We start from the raw sequence: 19,813 nt of genomic DNA, 5'->3' as shown, positions 1-19,813 counted from the left end.
CAGAGACAAAGGGGAACGAGAAAGAATGTGTGAGCTGGGTTTTATAAACTAACTCTACAGACATACTTTTGAAAGCACATTTGTTCAGGCTATATGCCTGAAAATACTGGCTTTCTTTTTTCTGTAGTTTGTTATTCTGCTGCTTTTTCATTTGAACATTAATATATTTCCAACATTTGCTTATTCTTTCTGAGTGAAGTACCTCGGGATTTTTTTAACTAAAATGAAAAGCAGTATGATACAGACAGGTAAAAAATTTAAGGAACAGCCAATGCAGAATGTCTTAGTAAGGTGTTGGGCCACCAGAACAGCTTCTGCAAGTGTCTGCAGCTGTGCTGAAGGGATGGAATACCATTCTTCCAAAATAATAGTGCTCATCTTCCCATTCTGGTGTGGCAGATGTCACTTTAGCACCTACATTTTGAAACACTACACTGAACTACACTTTTTTCAGAAAAAAAGGTACTAAACTGTCACTGGTCCCTCGAAGGTTTGGGAATATAATTGTACCATAATCCATTGCAATTATAGTTTGAAGTTGTATTGAATTTATTCACTGTCTTTTCCTCACCATTTTCATTTCATGTTGAAACATCAGTTTGTGAAAAGTAAAATACATACATTTCCAAAGGAAATAAATTATTAAAAGTACGCAATTGGGCTATAAAACCATTGTTATACCTTTGAGAGTACATTTACATTGTTTGTACCATGATGAATGAAGAATGTACCTGTAGAGCACCTTTTATCTGACAGTGTAGCCAGTTGCGACTGAAGCTCCTGCCATCCCTGCCCCAGTCATGAAACCTCCTTCAGGACTTCCATTGGAACCTTTATTAAACTTGTGGTTCCCAACCATGGTCCTGCTGACTCCCTGCATGGCATATTTTGATGCTTTCCCTTCTCTAGCCCACCCTATCCAGCTAATCACCAAATTAACAAACCCTCTCAGGTTGCGGTGAGTATATTAGAGCAGGGAAACGTTAACTGTGCAAGGTGGAGTTGCTCCAGGACTCGAGGAGCAGAATCTGTAAGCACTGCCATAAACCTTGCCTGCCTGAGCTAAACAGACCTTCAGCATCGTAAGAGCAACACCAGGGTAATGATTTAGATTTTGTGGTCGGAAGCTTGTGATGTGTTGTGATGGGGCGGAGCCCACGTAATTTGTATGCCCCCTCTAGGCAATGGTGATCTAATTACTGTTAAAGCTTAATGAAGCGTCAGAGTGTGGATGATGTGATGATGGCTCAAATCTTCCTGCACCTTTTAAAAGTCACTCTGGAGCACATACATTACTGCCTGCCGTTGAGTCATGTTTTGCTTGACTTCCTCAACAACAGTGCTCTGCCCTCTGTTAACAAATATAATGTAATAAGAATGTAATAAAAAGCAGTCAGGCAGAAGATAGAACAATTTTAATACATTTTTATTTCTGTTATTAGTAATATCTTTATTGGCCACCTTGTAGCCTAAATTACCTTTATTAAAACCCCCTACCTTATAGGGTCCCCTGTACAGGTGTACAGTTACAGACTGTAGCCCATATGGTGTCATCATATGTCATACACAATTTGCCAGCTTTTACCGCATTTACAGAGTTGGGTAGTGGCAGAACATATGTAACAGTTATGTAATCAGGACACCAAAAAAGGAGATTCATTCGACAATTAATGAAGTTTTTTATTTTTATCGGCAGCACTAAAATATGCAAGATCTGTTTTCCCATAGATATTTGAAGCAGGTATTCATTTAACCTGATTTTCCACATTACCTGCAAACTGCTCTGGAAGGAAGCTCTCTTCTTCTCATAGGTTGTTCGGTTTGACTAGCTAATAAGGTAACTTTTGCTAACAATAACTAGCCAGAAAACTTAACAGCTTGTCAAGCTGTTTTAATTTTTGCTTGAATTATTTCTTCAATAGTTCTTGAACAATGGGTGCAAAATGTTATGTGCAAATTATTATTAATTTTAATTAAGACAATGAGCTCCCAGTTTTTTGATCAAATTAATGCCTTTTAAATCTCATAGGATACATTGATTTCTGTGGACTGTCACTGCCATGCTGAAGGACCATCTATTTAAATGGTTGCTATGCATAATAATTTTGTTTATGAAGGGTCTCAAAACTCTGTATAGACTGACCTTTTGACCTAACAAATAAGTATAATTTTAAATGTAGTTGTTTTATTTAATTGTAAGACAATAATCAAAAACTAATGTAAAGTAACCAGATTACATTACTTTGATGTAGTATTCCTTTGTGTTAGGTTAACAATTACATCCTTTAACAGGTAATCGGTAATCTGTGTGGGAATGCATTTTTAAAGTAACTCTCACAACTCTTCCATTTATTATTGGTCATTTTCTCACCACAGGACTGCTGTTGACCAGTAATTTGAGTGGTGGTCCGTTCTGTGTACAGCAGTCCTACTGAAATGGCAGTGTGTGTTGTGCTTGTTTGAGTGTTTCACTGCTAAGTTGAGAGAAATATCCAGGTGCCTCTGTGGTTAAAAAGTGACCACTTATAAAAGCCTAAAGTATGGCTTACACATGTGCAACAACACATAGGGGTTAAAGCTACAGTCACTAACTGTACACCAGCCAAGGGGAGCTACAAGGTAGAGGTTTCTAATACAGTCGCTGGTTTGTATCGATGTCTGTTCCGTAATGGATGGTATGAGATCGCTGTCTGTAATGACCTGCCTGTGTCCTCTGTGTTTGCTCAGAAAAGAAGAAAAAAAGCTCCTTGAAAACTTGACATTCTGAGCACTTGAAGGACATTCGCTCACAATATCTATTCCCATAATGCACTATTTCTTTCCCTCTACACTATATATATATTTTTACCTAAGAGAAACTGCCTTTTCACACTGTCAGCAATGTTATTTCATACTGCGTCTCTGTGCCTTTACGTTGTTCTCCTTTTGCCTCACAAGAATGTTGATGTAGCAAGTTCTGGCCAGATTAAATGTTGCCTGGCAGCTGCCGGTGTTTTGTAGACCCAATAGCCCTGGCAAGCAAATCAGCAGCTAGCAGTGAATTAAAGCGCTCTTTCTGCCTCATCGCCACGTTTGATATCTCCATAAGCCACTCTGGAGACTCACCAGCTCCTCAGCACAGATGCTCCCGCACACACGGGCCTGTGGACAGCAGGCTCTTTTCCCTGAGATTTCTCTTATAATAAACTGTTTTCGATGGACTTTCTTCTGGACTCCATTGACTGCTAATCAGCAACATCCAAACGCACTTAACGCAGCGCAGGCCTGACTGTTTTTGTCCACTCTGACCGAACTCATGGCCGTGCACTTCTAGCGGAGAATAAGCATATGGTTTACTGGAGCTGCTGTTTGAACACTTAAAGAGGATTAGTGCTGATTTTCAAAGCAATGTGTTTTGAATCAATTTGCCGTGCAGCTGCAGCGAGAGGCCTGTTGTTGACGTGTGTTTTAAAGAGGTTGTTCAGGAGTCTCCGCTCTCTTGGTGTTGTTTTCCCCATCTTTTCCTGTCAGATGGTATAATTATCGGGGAAGCCTCCCCTTGTGTGGTGCCTGTGATGTGCTTAAAATCCTAAGCAGCGCATTGTCGCTCCTCATTCTCCACCGCCGTCTCGAGACGGCTCTTTAAAATCGCATTTCAAGCTAAATTTTAATCACATGTTTATTTCCCAATTATAGTTCCTTGCATCTGGAGAAGCCGACAAGCACATTTTTGCTGTAAACGCCAGATTATCCTGTTCTTAAATGCTCTACAGTTTCCACTTACGGTCACCTTATGGTCCCCATAAAGACGTGTTGGCCCCTTACGATGTGGAGCAACAGCAGAAGATTCAGTAACACTTCACTTGACTCCTTCTACATTATACTGTCATAACTATGCCATAAACATGTCATGGTGGCTGTCGTGCTGTCCTGAGTTGTCATGACAGATCATGTTCAGTAATACACGTGACATTATCATTAATTGTCATGACAGATGTTGTAATGTTGATTTCATAACAGCTTGCGTCACATGCTGGTTATTGCTTTATACTCCAGTTCACATCAAACACTGTGAGACGTCATAATTAATGGTAATAGTAACATGACGCTGTTATGATTGAGCAGTACAAGAGAGGAAGTGTGTTATCAAGTGTGACCTTGAATGTCATATTGGCTGTTCTATTGCTTTTATAATTTTTTTTAACATTTCTGCAAAATAAATAAAAAAAGTTAAGTAAAAATGCCCTGAATGTTACATCAAATGTACTCTATCATTTTAATACTGACAATTCTTTCTGCCAAAAAAACTGCCATCCCCATTTCAGTAAACTGCACAGTAAAGTTGGACTTTCGCTGGATATTTGACTTTTTCTCCCCGGTTTCTCAAGAAATGAATCAAACCTACATTTTCTCATTTGTGAAAGACAGAGAAAAAAAACTAAATATACCACCACTTCAAAAATCTCCTGTTAAATTTTGCTGGTAATTTTCATGATAACACATTCGCTCATTCAAAAATGAAGATTACCAGCATATTTTACCGCTTATACGATGTGAGGTTTTTCACGCTTTCACCTCATTTACATGCGGCAGTAGCGACTCATAACAAAATGCAATCATGTAAACAGTAACACCTGACGCGCTCTATTGGTAAATTTTTCTGGTAATCCTTTTAATTGGCTTTGTAGGAGAACACGAGGAAGAAGAAGACCTGATTGAACAGGAATTTAGATCAGCCAATTTAACTGGCAGTGGTCTTAAAACGACTTCTTCTGGCGTCATGAGTTTTTAGTAAAAAAAAAAAAGAAATCATCTTAGTTGATGTAAGGTTTGAATTCTTACCAATGGCAAAATATTACATGCTAAAATCCCTACAATTAAAAATTGAACTTTACGATTTCATTTTTTCATTTCTTTTTAATGTGTCATTTTTTCTAGTACCAACAAAAAATTTCTGATAAAGAAGTTTTGTTTCTTCATTAGAGGTTAAAAGCATCTTTATGGTATTTACTAGTACTTCCTCCCTTAAAATGCGTAGCTCTGTTTTAGTTTTTATTTTTTTAACACATTATATCCACTTCGGCAGGAAACTGGAGCTTCATTGTTGTGGGTCTTTAATATGTATGACCTCATTTGCATGTCATTGGCTGTCGCCCAGGACACAGGTGAAAATACAACATCATTAAATAGACACTGGTGCACTAATCACTGTTACCTTTTTCCAAAAAACTGGCTGTCGTGGATAGAGCTTTAAAACGTTGCAGTGTCAGGTTCAGCTCAGCTTTTTCAATACTGCAGTACTTGGCAGATGAACCTGAACATTGTCTTGTCCCAGTCAGTCTGTAAACCATTTCACAGCGCGCCTTGTTAACTGAATTATATTCTGTTTAGTTCTGCCTATTTCCATCTCCTAGATTGTTCTGCTGTCACAGTAAAAATATACTAACTTTTAGCTGCAAAGCAGGTGTAGCTTAGCAACTGGTGCTCAGTGAAATCATACAGTTGTGTAAAAATGACTAGAATGCTTCTTAACCAATCAGTTTGTACTGTCTAAACTAACTGTTGTATAATTCTGAATAGAATTTGTCAAGACAGCATCTGAAATCTGCCATAACATGTTTACGACATGTTATGTAACAGGGCTCCGGTAACGTGTTACTGAAAGTTCTTTGATTCACATTCTCTGTTACCACAGAGAGAGCCATCAATGATAATATAGAAGTTTATGTCCAGTTAAGATGACCATGGCTATCCAGTAGCCAGAAGAAGCAAACCGAGTATATATAAAGAAGTGGCTGATGCTGTGTTTGCAGGCGAAGCCCCACCATTTAGCGCAAGGCTTTGAAAATATTGACTTTTATCTGACCTCACCCTTTTATTGATGAAACAATCAAGCACAAAAAATCGTCACTGTCACCGTCTCTTTACTGCCAATTGTGGAGCGCTTTCCTTATCAGCCGCGTGCACATGACTCTCAAAGAGAGAAGCAGTTCATTTTTTATCCTCTTATCAATTTCTGCAGGTGATACAGAGCAGCAGACCTCTATCCCTCACGCGAGTCGCAGCAAGAGTGCAGTCTCGGCACAATTGATGACTTTAATGACTGGAGAATCTTATAGCGAGCTCTTTAAACGTCTGCCTATTAGAGCAGCATCTCACAGAATACTAATGAGAGTTTTCTGCTTTGTTTATGAAGAAGTGTTCATATATACGGTTTCATTGACTTACATTAAAAATAAAGTATGTATTTATTTTCTCCTGTAAAGTTATATATACATATTTGGTATAAATGTGTTCACACTTTGTTTCTTCCACTCTTTTCAGGACACTTGCTTTCAGTTTCTCAAAGAAATCTGCAGGGATATTTTGCCACACCTCTACAGTTCAGTCTTAGAAGTTGGTTGCATTTTCTGCTCGAAAATTAAAGAAATCCAAACACATTCAGTGACGTTGAGTTCTGGACTCTGGGCTGGTCAGTCCATTGGGCCTCATTCCTCATTATCTTCCTAAGTTTGTTCTTTAACTTGTTCTTGAGAAAGGTCCTAAGAAAAAGTCTACGTCAGAGTCATGACGTGTTCTTAAACTGCAGAATTGTTCGCATCTTCGTGCTCTTGCGTGTGTGTAGATTCTGTTCTTACCTAAGAACAAATCCCCCAACAGTGGTGAATGTCAGAAAACTGTGTACGTGGGTTTTAAGAAGAAATTTCTTCTTAAGAACAGTTGGTGAATGAGAACCATTGTTCTGAGAAAACCAGCAGCTTTGATTTGCTTTTTTTTTTCTTCTGTTTCTCTTTTGACAGCTATACATCCTTTCAGACTCACAGGCTTTGTTCACACTTTAGGTAAAGTGGCCCAGTGTGACACAGATGTGTTATCTGTGTGGCAGTGTGAGCAGTAAAAACACACTGAATCTGACATTTTCAGTTCCTATATGGGACACTTTCATACGTGGTACTGAAAACCACTGTTTCCAGTATGCTGCAATGCGGTGAGCTTGAGCGCATTCTGGGTGATGAGCCCAGCTGTCAGCCTTCGAAACGTCTTATTGGCTCCTGCAATGCAGGCGAAGATGGAGCTGAACGGTTTGGGAGTGACTGTTACTGTTGACTCCATTGTGATTGTTTAGCTCTGGATGAGCCACGTGAGGCATTGTTCCTTTATGCATGCGGGTCAGTTTAGGAGCGTGATCTGTTCAGACTGATGTCGCAGACCATTGATGGGGACAGTTTCGTGGTCTGTCAGGTCTTGCACGGGTGTTAGGATTCACATTTTCTCTGTAGTTTTAAATCATTTTTTGAATAGTTTTTGAGAAAGCTCTGTTTTTCACTTACTTTACTCTGACTTTCCTCTTCCATATACAAGTGGATCATCTTTTATCTAAGCTCAGAAATATCTCCTGGAAGATAAATGGCCTTTCAGACTGGAAATTAAATAAATGAAAGGTGGTCTCTGAAATTTCTACAGTGCTGTGTGCCACTGAATGCTGATTTTCCAGCAGCTTCCCGCTGTTGCCCTCACTTTCCAGCTGTTTGATCAAAAATGAACACTGAAGCTTTGTGTTTGGGTATTGTACTGTTCGATATTTTACCAGTATGTTCCATGTATCGAAAGAAAGACTTCTGTGCATGTTCCACTGGGTTGAGGTTAGAGCTAGAGGCTGGCTTAGCTCTTCTTATGACTTCATTCAGTGAAATTGAATTCTTTATGTGATTGCGTGGTCCTTATTCTCAACTGCAGCCGCACCATAAAGCTGTCATTTAAGCCAGATTTCCATGTTTTTTTAGAAGGTTATCATAAGGTTCCTTATCTCATCAGCCTGCATGTTTACTCTTTGAAATAAAGTGATTTCTCTTCCATAAGCAGGAACACTTCGCTGCCTGGTGCACACCTTCATTGTGCCGGCAGAAGGGGATTACCACCACCTAGCTCTGTTTTCCATGAAGTCATTTTGAGGCCCTGTTGCTTCCCCCTATAACACCGTAATTTCAAATAATCTGTCATTGTTTCAGACTCTGCGTGACAATCAGTGTTTTCTCAGCAGTCCCTGGTCCAGAACGGATACATAATAATAAGTAATTGGATGTGCCAATCATTCCGGGCCTGGGCGAAAGCAGAAGCATGCATTTGCTAGCGAGCGAGGACATAAATGGACACTGTTGAATAAATTTTGTGACACACACAACAGCGGTCTCACACCAGTGAATACCATACCAGGCAAAAAAATACATCTGTGTCAAAATTTGACAAGATTATTCAGAGCTACATTTTCATGCGAGTGAATTACACTACAGCACTAAAATTGCTGCATTTTCAACCTAATAAACCGATAAAACAGAGCTGTTCTGTTGTGATCTTAGATTAGCAGATAAATTACAGGAAAAGTGGAAAACTTCATGTTATTTTGCTTTTAAACTGTGGAACTCGTTATCTTTCACAGTTAGGCAGTCAAGTTCGGTGCACACTTTTAAAAAACATCCAAACGTTGTTTCCTCGATAACTTTGCGTTCATTTACAATTATAATGCACAACAATTCTGTTTACCTTTTTCACTATTTCACTTTATTTTATTTCTGTTTCTGTCTTGTGTGTTTTTGCTTCTATTTTATAGATTTATTACTTTTATTGATCTTACATTTTTACCCAATTTAGTCGTAGCCAGTCAGACCTGTTAGTTAGGTCTCCCACAATGCTGCCAAGCTGGAAGATCCTACCAAACTGCTGCTAGCACAACGTCAATGGAGCTCAACAGTTTGGAGGAGAAACGTAACTGCCAGTTCTGTTATTAGCTAACAGATGGAGGTGTTAACTTGCTGAGTAATAAGAGGGAGGGAGGACCATCCTGCCCACCCAGAGAGAGTCAGAAAAGCTGTGCTCTTTTAGACTACTGACCACAGATGGCTGTGGCATCACCAGGGATCAAACTCGCAATCTCCCAACAAAAGCACCAAAGCTTACCGCACATTCACATTAGGATGCACTAATCATCACATCACAAATGATGCCCCGTTTGTCTGTGGGCGTGTACACTGTCTGGCTTCTGTTAAGACTATTCAAAACATATTCATATGCAAAAGTTTGGTCAAAATACATGTTATTGGTTTTCTAAGCGAAACTAAGTTAACACAGTCTCTCCTGAGAACGCACGTCAGCACATTCTAAAAGTAGCATGAGCAAATTGCTGTTTATTTGCTGAGTTTACACTGGAAAAAATGAAACAAATGTTACAGTAGTTTAGTTGTGCAAAAGTACACAGGCAGCACCCATGGACAGGGTCACCAGTCCATCACAGACACACAGATGTATACATTCACACACATTCACAGCCAGGGCAGTTTGGCATCTCCACTTCACCCAACTGCATGTCTTTAGACTGTGGGAGGGAAACCCACGTAGACACAGGGAGAACTTGCAAGCTTCCCATAGAAAAGACCCTGATCACCCGGATAAATAAATAATAATTTGTTTAAAATAAATAACTAAATAAATAAATGGTCCCTGTTGAGGATGTGTTAACTTATTTTTTACTTAGAAAATCAATAAAACATTTTTTCAAATGCATACAACTTTTGCATACAACTGTATTGACTATGTTTAGCCTCTTTGTTTAACAGTCATTTAGATTGTCGCCTCATCGCATCATAATTCATTTGCATAAAGTTAAGAAAACCCCTTTTTCTACGAGATTTGCATCCTCTTCCTGATTTGCACCGCACATGCACACCACTGTCATACATGTGTAGAGCACATGACTTTTGCTGGCACCAGCCAGCATGACCTGATCAGCACCACGCACGTGTAAACGTTTTACAGCTGTAGCTGAGCCGTAGTAATTACATGTGTGTTTTCAGTCTTCCCTGCTCGGGTAGCGTGTGTCCTACATGTTTATCAGAGACAACACGGAGCTTTAAGGTGTGATTATCTACCTGAGTGGCTTTGGTTTACGGGTACTACGTTAACAATAGCATGAACAAACCTGGGCAAAATACAAGCTCAATCTCAAATGGCGTACAACTCCGTATGCGCTACATAGCTCATTATACCACGGCTTCTGCAGACACACAGTGGGTTATATGTCTAAAATAAAGCCATTTATATTCAGCCAAATCTGCATTACATGCTATCTAACATTTAGTGCACTGTTAGGTTGCAGAAGCCATAGTTTCATGACCTGTGCAGCGCTCTTTATAGGGAGTAAGGAGACACTTGGGATTCAGCCATAGACATCCTCTCATGCTAAATCAAAATGATAATAACAGCAGTTTTTTTCTGCATCCCTCTTTTGTCCCTGCAGTCTAACCTGAACGTTTTCACCCATAAAAAGAAAATGCTGAGTAGAATTAAACCAGGAAAGAGAATGAGACTGCTTATGTATTGGTTTCTGCATTAAATGCAGTTTTATAGCATTTTATGGTTATATAGTGGCTGCTTATATAGTGGATGCTTCATGATATATTAATATTAGTGCAGATCTAAAAAAATATGTTTCCCCAAGCTAATCTGCTAACACCACATCGTAAAAAGATGCATGCTACAGATCGGGCAGCACTGTATCACGTAATGCGTAGTGTTGTAGTGCATGTGCGCAGTGCAAATCGAGAAAGAAACAAAGATCAAGTAGCAACAAATTGGATTTGTTACTTGTTGCCTTTTTGCTGTTTCGCTTGTTGTTTGTTGCTAAATTGCAGCTACAATTAGGAATGAGTATTGTTAAATTCCACCCAATGACAGCTGGGATAGGCTCCAGCACCCCACTGCAACCCAGAAAGATAAGCGGGTTTAGATGATGTATGTATATGTATGTATGTATTGTTAAATTTTATCAATATTGATACCAATACTGCTTATTGATAGAGATACTTATACTACTCTCCATAATTTGGTGGAAAAAACAAAGACATGAAATGAAAAGATATAAAATGATTCAAAATGAAAAGAAGTGAAAAGGCTGTGGTCATCTCTCTACAGTTGAAAATATTAACCACCATAAGCAATACGAAATTAGTTACCCTGGTTGTCAGGACAGCTCACATTAAGTTCAAGCTTAGGCTAACTAGCAGTTAGCGATTAATGCTATGCTAGCTACCAAATTTTAATTCAGTACAGACTCAGCTTAATATTACTCATTTAAGATAGCAAAATATCCTAATTATTCTTTTAATGCTGGAAACATTTTCAGATAAGAACATTTAGATTATCAAACTGTCTTGTAGTTTGAACACGAGGCTGAAGTTGGCTATCTGCCAGCTTCTTGTTCGAATTTTTCCATTCCACCTTAAATGGTGCAACAGTTATTATTGTAATGCCTGAGCACCAGCATGTAACTGCTGCACCATTGAAGGTGTAATGGGAAAATTCAAACAAAAGGGTGAAGAATAGGAGGCTGGCTTAAGCTTCATAGTTTTAATGCTGATAGTATTTTTGATAATGTGATTTAAACTATCAAAATATCCTACCTAGGGCTCCTGAGTGGTGCAACCATCTAAGCGTTGGCCCTGTCATCAGGTGATCTTGAGTTCCCTGGTGGTCCCTGGTGAGTCCCAGAGAGCACAATTAGCCTTGCTCTCTCTGGGTGGGTGGAATGGCACCCCCATCACCCACCGTGATGCTACCCAGCCCAGGTGTCTGTTAGCTGATGTAACAGAACTGGCAATTGGCACTTTCCTCCAAGCGCGTTCAGCTGTCTGGTGTTCGAAAAGATGCAATGGCGCTTCACAGGTCTCGGAGGAAGCCTGTGCTAGCTTTTGCCCTCCAAGCACTGGTGGTATCGTGTAGCTGGGCAGTCCTACCCAGTAGGAGGAACTGGATACGTCTAAATAGGGGAGAAAATTGGGGGAAAAAATATTTATATATCTGATGTAGGGTTGTATGTAGGCAGCTACCTATAAAATGCGCTATGGCAGGACATTTTGACAAGGTAGTGCTATTCGTCACAGCACTGGGAGGCTGTGCTGAAGCCCTAGGTGCAGCAGCTGCATTGCTAAAGCCAACACGCTACTCTGCTTCAGATTTGTAGAATGTTGTACTTGTGTTTCGTGAGGTTGATCATTTACACGCAACTACTGCTTTACATATATTGCATTTCGTTGCAGAATCAGTAAAAAAAAAACAAAAAAAGTGAGCCCACACTGTTGAGCATCTTACCCTTTCAGCCATGACTGGAGGGCACAGAATGACCGTCGGCATTCAAAATGGTTAAGGTACTCAGAGGCATGCAAATGCTTTCATCTCACAGAGCAGAGTGCCCCTCCCGCTGATCCAATCTAGCAACAGCCATTTGAACATACCTGCTGTGTAGAATGATTTAACATTACATAAATACCAATAGCAGCACCATTTGTCCAGCTTCTTATCAGTATTTCAGTACGCAATGTTTTTATTATTATAATATAAATTTGCTCTTAAGAATCAAAGAAACACTGTAAATGAAGACTAAACACAGCAGGTATGAATTCCACAGAGCATTAAAAAAAACAGTGTACATTCTAAGAGCTCAAAATGTTTACACCACCCTCGGTGTGTGCGATATTCTATATGCTGTGCTTTTAACACTCTGTTTCCTTTCATGTATCGCTTGCCAAGAGCATTTTCCGAGCCTGAACCACCATCATGTGAGCAGTGGTAATATTAGAATTGGTCGAGGAAAGAGAGAGAGAGAGAGAGAGTGGCACTTAAAGTGAACTCTTTGATGCTAAATGTAAAAAGAGTGTTTCTGTGATCAAAAAGTAATGCAGCAGTTGGAGGCTTTTTCCGTCTAAAAGACAGCTACTGAGAGCGGAGAGGAATTTCTGTACACACTTCGTCTTTCTGAGGGAGCGTCTCTCGCCTGTAGGTTGTTCTGTTTTCAGTCGCTTTCAGTTGTTATTTTAAACTTGCTGTGTTTTATGAAGCTCATCACGCAGGACAAAGACATTGCTATAGTAACAGACAAACGTCCATCTGCTAAAGTTACAGAACATAGGATCTTTATATATATATATATATATATATATATATATATATATATATATATATATCCATCCATGCATCCATCCATCATCTAAACCGCTTATCCTTCTGGGTCGCCAGTCCATCGCAGGGCAGACAGACAGACATACACATTCACACACTCACTCACACCTAGGGGCAATTTAGCATGTCCAATTGGCCTGACTGCATGTTTTTGGACTGTGGGACGAAACCGGAGTACCCGGAGGAAACCCACACAGACACAGGGAGAACAGGCAAACTCCACACAGAAACGACCCTGGTCACCTGGCCGGGAATCGAACCCGGGCCCTTCTTGCTACCCACTGCGCCACCGTGCCGCCCTATCTATCTATATATATATATATATAATATATATAGCATAATTATATAAGTGCATGATTACGTGGTTTTTATTCTGTATCGACTAGAGGTGTAACTGTACAATATGTATGATATATATTGTAGTTTTCACACCACTACACTATAGACTGTCAATACAGCAGTAAAAAATGCTGACATTCATTCAAGTTCTCTTTCCAAAAGAAAGCCGCCTGGTGAAAGCGAAATTGAAGAGATATTCCACAGACATTTTTAAATTTCTGCATAATTTAATGGTTAAGATGTCATTGAGAGTGGTTTGGTGTGAAATACTCTTTTCTAGAGAAACTGAGAGAGTCCGGATTGTTCACAGTGGTGGTGATAGGAACCAGACGTCTGAAAAATCTCTTAAGCTCCCTCACAGAAAGTTATTATAATAAATGAATATGAATATGTTGCCTGTGCTCAGATGACATGTAGGTTGACTGGTGGTTTTGAATTATAAATAAAATGGCTGTATTTGTGTTGCATCGCAACCCCTCGTTCCTATCACCACTTTAAAGAAAAGAGTTAGCACCATTTCACATGAGACCACTCTGAATGACTGAATTCTGAAAAATCTGTGTATTTCCCCTTAATTGTAAAAGTAATTTTCTTAGACAAGTAAATGTAGATACATGCCAAGTTTCATGCAGCAAAATGTAAATGATTTCATGCAGTTCATTCTTTCTTTTTTCCTTGAGTATGAGAGTGGAAACCACTCCAATTAATGTATGTCTGATATAAAAAGTGTATTAAATTCACATTCACAAAATAATATTAATATATATTTTAACATTTCTGTTAAACTGGTTTGAGTCTTCACTTTCCACTTTTGCCATTTGTTTTGAGGTCAGTGACAAAAACATGGCAAAATTGTTTTTTTTTTCTTTACACAAAACAGGAGTGTAACTTTTCAGCAAATTTAATCAATAAAATGCTTAAAAATACGAATGTGGTGTGGATTGAAAGTTTAGAATTTGCATGTTTCACGAAATTTCTCCACTAGTTTCAGTGAGCTATGAGTGTTTAATGTTGAATCACACCAATAACTGCGACTACAGAAGAGTTCTGTCAAACATTGTGTGTTTATGGGAAACACTTTTGCAACAATTTGTGAGTCATTATTCTTACGTACACTGCAAAAACGTTTATCCAGAAAAACTGTTCAGTTTATTTGGCAGATGATTCAATTCAATTAGATTGTTTCAAGAAATAATGCTCAATACTAGCAAAATTATTAGGGATGAGCAATGATATTCATATTGATATATCAGCAGACACAAATTTATCAATATCTACATTGTATAAATGATTATACACAAAAGGGTAGAAATAATCTGTCAGTAGTTTCACCAGATAAAATGACTTAAACAAGTAAAACGTCTGAAAAGTCTTATTCACCTAAACAGATGCAAAATTTTCTTGAGTCAAAAATGTACATCATATAAACATGAATACAATAGATTTACTTACTTTTGGTGAGAAATCTATTGACATGCACATTTGACTGCGATTTTATGATGCAATTTCATGATGAAATTTCAGTACGTCATCTTTGACAGTGAAGGGAAGCATCTTTGAAGAGTTGAGAAAGATCTGAGAAGCCATCCATTGCATTCTTTGGGAAAGTCTTCCAAATGAACTTGAGAGCACTGGCCTAGATTTCTTATCCAGAGATCTGTGGTGATAAATGCACTGCATGCTGATAAACATCTCCCCTGATGCAATTTATCATCTGTCGTCATTTTCCATGCTGCTACAGATAAGAACAATGCCAGATCTAGTTTAACATAACCATAAAATATGTCCCAACAACCCAGAAAGCCCGACGGAGAGAGGGGGGGTGGGGGTGGGGGGTCGGGGACAACACAGCCGGATTGTGTGTACGAGTGCGAGAGACAGAGAGATGCAGAATGATGGTGAGAATGGTTACAGTTCTGCTCAAAAACAAACATAACAAACTAGGCTATCTACGTATTTGTGTCACAGCCTCTTTATCCTGTTTTATATTCCGCACGGCTGCGGCGGCTGGAGTATTTCAGCCTCAGATTCCTCCCTCTGTCTCCTTCCTGTTCAAGCCATGCTAATTAATTTATGGCGCGCATCCTTGCTGCCATGTTTGCACGTAGCCACTCAGAGTGCAAATACTGCATGCATCTCTTTACCATTAATCTTCCTTATCGCTCTATTTTAGCTAATGCCATTGATTTAGTCCACTTTCACAGCATTATTTAGATCAATGAGGCTGATTCTGCAGCCCAAAAGGGGGAGGGAACAGTGCGGCTGATGAATTCTTTTCATTAAGCGGACAAGTTTATCAGAGGTCGCCAATGCAAATGGATCATTCAGGATCCGAAACGGAGCAAAACAAGGACAATGGCTAGCGGACTCCAAGGGCGTTCATTCATTAAAAATTGAATATGAATCTAAACAACTATTATTAACTGTACACAGAATTGCATGCTTATTACCTGCAGTCAATGCGAGAACAAAAAGACATTAGCAATTGTATTTTTTTTTTTCTCATTTCAGGAACAAGGCAAAATCGGTGTCACGTTCAACATCGGCACCGTCGATATCCTTGTGCACGAAAGCAGCAACCCAGTGAACGATGGCAAGTACCATGTGGTACGATTCACAAGAAACGGGGGCAATGCCACACTACAGGTGGACAACTGGGCCATCAACGAGCACTTCCCCGCAGGTAAGACCACTAACTGACCATTTTTAACCTTCAGCTGATGAAATCTGGAAGGTGCATGGACTGTGAAGTGAACAGCAACTGCTTTTGAGCCAAGTCACCTATCCGAACCAATACGTCTGCAGTGCACTTAGATCACGGGTTGCCAGTTTATAACACCTACTTTGTATGTGCATTCATTGGCCATTGGACAATATCAGAAACACCTGATATAGGTTGCGAGTCATATCAAAAGTTTAAACCTTTTTTTTTTACATTTTGATGACTGAAAAGAAGTGAGCACATCCTCTACAGGGAACATACAAAAATGCAGCATTTTTCTGCAAATTTTAGTGAACACAGCTCTTCCACAGGTCACTCTTTATTTATTTATTTATATATATATATATATATATATATATATATATATGTATATATATATATATATATATATATATATATATATATATATATATATATATATATATATATGTGAAGAGTTGTGTTCACTAAAATTTGCAAAAAAATGCTGCATTTATGTATGTTTATGTATGTATTTATATGCAGAAGTTTTGTGCTATGTAGAGGATGTGTACTATTTTCGCGAATGAGCAAAATGCATACGACTGCAGTACAAAGTAATGCATTACGTAATGTAATTACGGTTTCCTATAACGAAGTAGTGAAACGCATTACTGTTTAGATTCTTATTCCTGACTTAACACTTGGGTTACTTGCATTACGTATATATCTCTAACAGGGCAATATAGATATGCCGTATGTGTTTAAAATGTACATTTATGAGCAGTGCGAGTTCAAGCAGCACCATAAATTTCAACAGCGGTCTGTCCAAGCACCCAGTCATGCTAACATAAAATTGATAGATAAAGATTATCATGCTGAAGAAACGTCCTACCTAAACTGACCAGGCTTGATTTGTATTCATGAGCAGCTCTAAGCTTTACATTTTATTTATTTTGCTCTGTTTTTACTGGCTGTTTTCTAGACTTTTAGACAGCATCAGCCGTTCATCATTTTGCTCAGTCATAACTGGCAGTGTCTTATTCAAAGGCACGAATAATGACAGACCTTTTAAAGGATGTTTACTGTGATTTCTTTCTAAATGAAGTTCTGAAAAGGGCTACTTAGTTTTCCCATTTACTCTACAGAAAGTTAAGATTTCTTTTGGTTTTAAAGAGCAACTTAGAAGTAAAGTAATGAGTAGTGAGATTATTTTTTCCAGAAAATTATCACTAAAAAAAAAAACATCATAATTTCAGAGCAGGAATTAGTAATTAGTAATGGTTTTACTGTTTCTGAGTAGCTAACCAACTGACCAGATATTAACTGAGTGATGGACCATTCTCAGTGCAGCAGTGACACTGACATGGTAGTGGTGAATTTACAGTATTGGGGAACATTAAACATAAACTGTGACCTCCGCAAAAGTAATGGCACGTTGTATTTTATGCCAGTTTTTCCAAAATGTTAAACTCAGCCAAATAAATAGAAATTGTTTACTAAAATTTGCTGAAAAATGTCATTTACGTTTGTTCCGCTAAATATCCAGCCAGCACTGGCCCTGTGGAAAGTGACCCCTCTTGAAGGTCTAGAAGGTGTACCAGTAAGGTAGGCGTTTCTAGTAAAGTGGCCAGTAAACGTATGTTGTTACACATAAGACATATGAACACTAAGTGAGAGCAGACACCTCCATAGCCTTTCTTATTTTCTCAGTACCTTTATAATTGATAGACGTTTAATGCCACTCCAGAGCACTGCAATGATCCTGTTTCCACACACTGCCTGTAAATGACTTTGTCTCGTCTCTCGTCTTTATTACTTCATTTTTGTCTGGTCTTTATTACTATTGCAGTATCTCCTCTCTCTTTGGGGAGATGGAAGTCGAAGCAGACAAAACCAATTTTCTTTACACGTGTCCAGATTTAAACCCTCCTAACAGGCGTTTTGATATCGGCGCTGCTGTTTTGTGCCTTTTGCCCCTAAGATAAGTCAGAAAACCGATGAATGCCAAGAGGAACATTACGTGCCGGCCAATCTCCCTTAAGTTCTACCTTGCTTTCATAAGTGGGTGGACAAGTGGGCTCCAAAATCACTTTAATGGTCATGGTGACTTAATGCCCCCCTTAATACCCCCCTGTCCCTGTGATACTTGCATCTATTGTGAGTTTCTTTAAGGTCACCATGTCTTTCAAAAAAACAAAAAAACAAGGGAAAAAAAAAAGGAAAAAGCAAATCCCTGGAAAGGGGCATCACAGTAGGCTGGTATTGCTTTAGATAGCTCTTAGCTAGTCTGTACTAACATCTCATCAGATGTAGATGCTAAGAACGTTTAAACGTTAATGTAGATACCAGGAATGTTTTTTCTGTCCTCGGTTCTTGGAATATGAGGCCTTCCATTATCGTGAGCCGAGCGCAGACTGCTGATTAGCTGCAAGCTAGCTAAATACCTTTGCTCCATCTCCGCTGCTGAGTCAGACAATCAAGTGACTCACAAGTCCGTGTCCTCCGTGCGTGTGTATGCCCTGGGCCAGCTAAACGTACTCTAACTGCGCTGCTGCTGTCTCAGGAAAGCTGAAATGGTGGCCCCTGTGAGGAGGATGCAGTGGGTTTTGGTCTGACGGAGAGGAAGTGAGTGTAAGCACTGTTCTCACGCTCACGTCATTACCCCGCACGGTTCTTTACGCCAGCCCACTGTGGGTCGTGACACTTTATGAGCTTTGACTGATAATATGATGCTACACTACTACATTGCCAAAGGTTTGGGGACACCTTGCCTTCTTTTGAACTTTGAATTTCTCGCTGTTAATTTTCAGTTAAGTTAGAAAAAATGCCCCCAGATAAAGTTCTGTAAACACAGAAATAGCCACAGAGCTGTGCAAATTAAGAGACCTTCCTTTTATTTATTACACACAAGTACACACAAGCCTCGTCAACTACAAATATCGGCTTTTTCAGCACTTAATGTGGGCACACATTGCCAACAGCTTCCATTCTTTTCCAGAGACTCGCTTTCAGTTTTTCAAAGATATCTGCAGGGATATTTTTTTTAAACCTCCAAAGTTCAGTCTGAGAAGTTGGTTCAATCAATTACAAATTTACAGTCATCAGTCCATAACACTTACTCAACATTTCAGGCCCCCCGTTTCAGAATTCTAGTAGACATTTTCTTCTTTTTTGCCTTTTTTCCTCAGTAAGGGCATTTCTTTAGAGCTACACATCCTTTCAGACCTATAGTGGTCTTCATTGTCCTAACTCTCTTTGGAATGTTCATTCCGATATTGCAAAAAAATGCTATACACATCAATTTGAATTGAATGAATAGCACTGAGTCTTCTCACAGTGGAAGGATGGACAGAAACACCTGTGGATGTTTTCAGATCTGAAGCAGCTTGATTTTCTCCTCTCTCTCAAAGATGAAAGCTGTAAGTGCTGTTTGTCTGATGGGGACAGTTTTGATGTCTACCAGGTCTTGCACAGTCATTAGGAGTCCCATTTTTTTTAACTCTAGTTTTGGAAACTCCCGTTGTTTCACTTATTTTCCTTGAATTTCCCTTCCTTTTGCAGTCTTATACCTAATCTCCTCAGAAACACTTGCTTCACGTACTCAATGGCTGTTCTGACAGGAAATGTAATTAATTAATTAAATAAATAAATGAATTGTGGTCTCTTACATTTGCACAGTACTGTGTGTGCTGTTCTTTGGGTATGTTTAGCTTTAACGCTTTAGCTTCACAGTCAGTTTTTTTCCCTGGTAAGAAGAGCAGGTTTTATTGAAATAGTGATTTAGCAGTTTTATTTTCCAAACTA

The 19,813-nt window shown here is 39.1% G+C and overlaps 1 protein-coding gene across 4 annotated transcripts in view; it reads left to right on the top strand.

The window, feature by feature from the left end:
* The window catches only part of nrxn3a (neurexin 3a), a 485,766-nt gene that overhangs the window by 393,502 nt on the left and 72,451 nt on the right, over nucleotides 1–19,813 (top strand). For all 4 annotated transcript variants that reach the window (XM_036592585.1, XM_036592587.1, XM_036592589.1 and 1 more), the window contains one exon: nucleotides 15,838–16,009. In XM_036592585.1, the coding sequence (XP_036448478.1) occupies nucleotides 15,838–16,009 (172 nt within the window). The remainder of the gene's footprint in view (nucleotides 1–15,837; nucleotides 16,010–19,813) is intronic.

Source organism: Colossoma macropomum, unplaced genomic scaffold, assembly GCF_904425465.1.
Source record: "Colossoma macropomum unplaced genomic scaffold, Colossoma_macropomum, whole genome shotgun sequence".
Lineage (NCBI taxonomy): Eukaryota > Metazoa > Chordata > Actinopteri > Characiformes > Serrasalmidae > Colossoma > Colossoma macropomum.
Note: the sequence above shows the minus strand (reverse complement) of the source record. Positions and strands in the feature narration are given on the sequence as shown.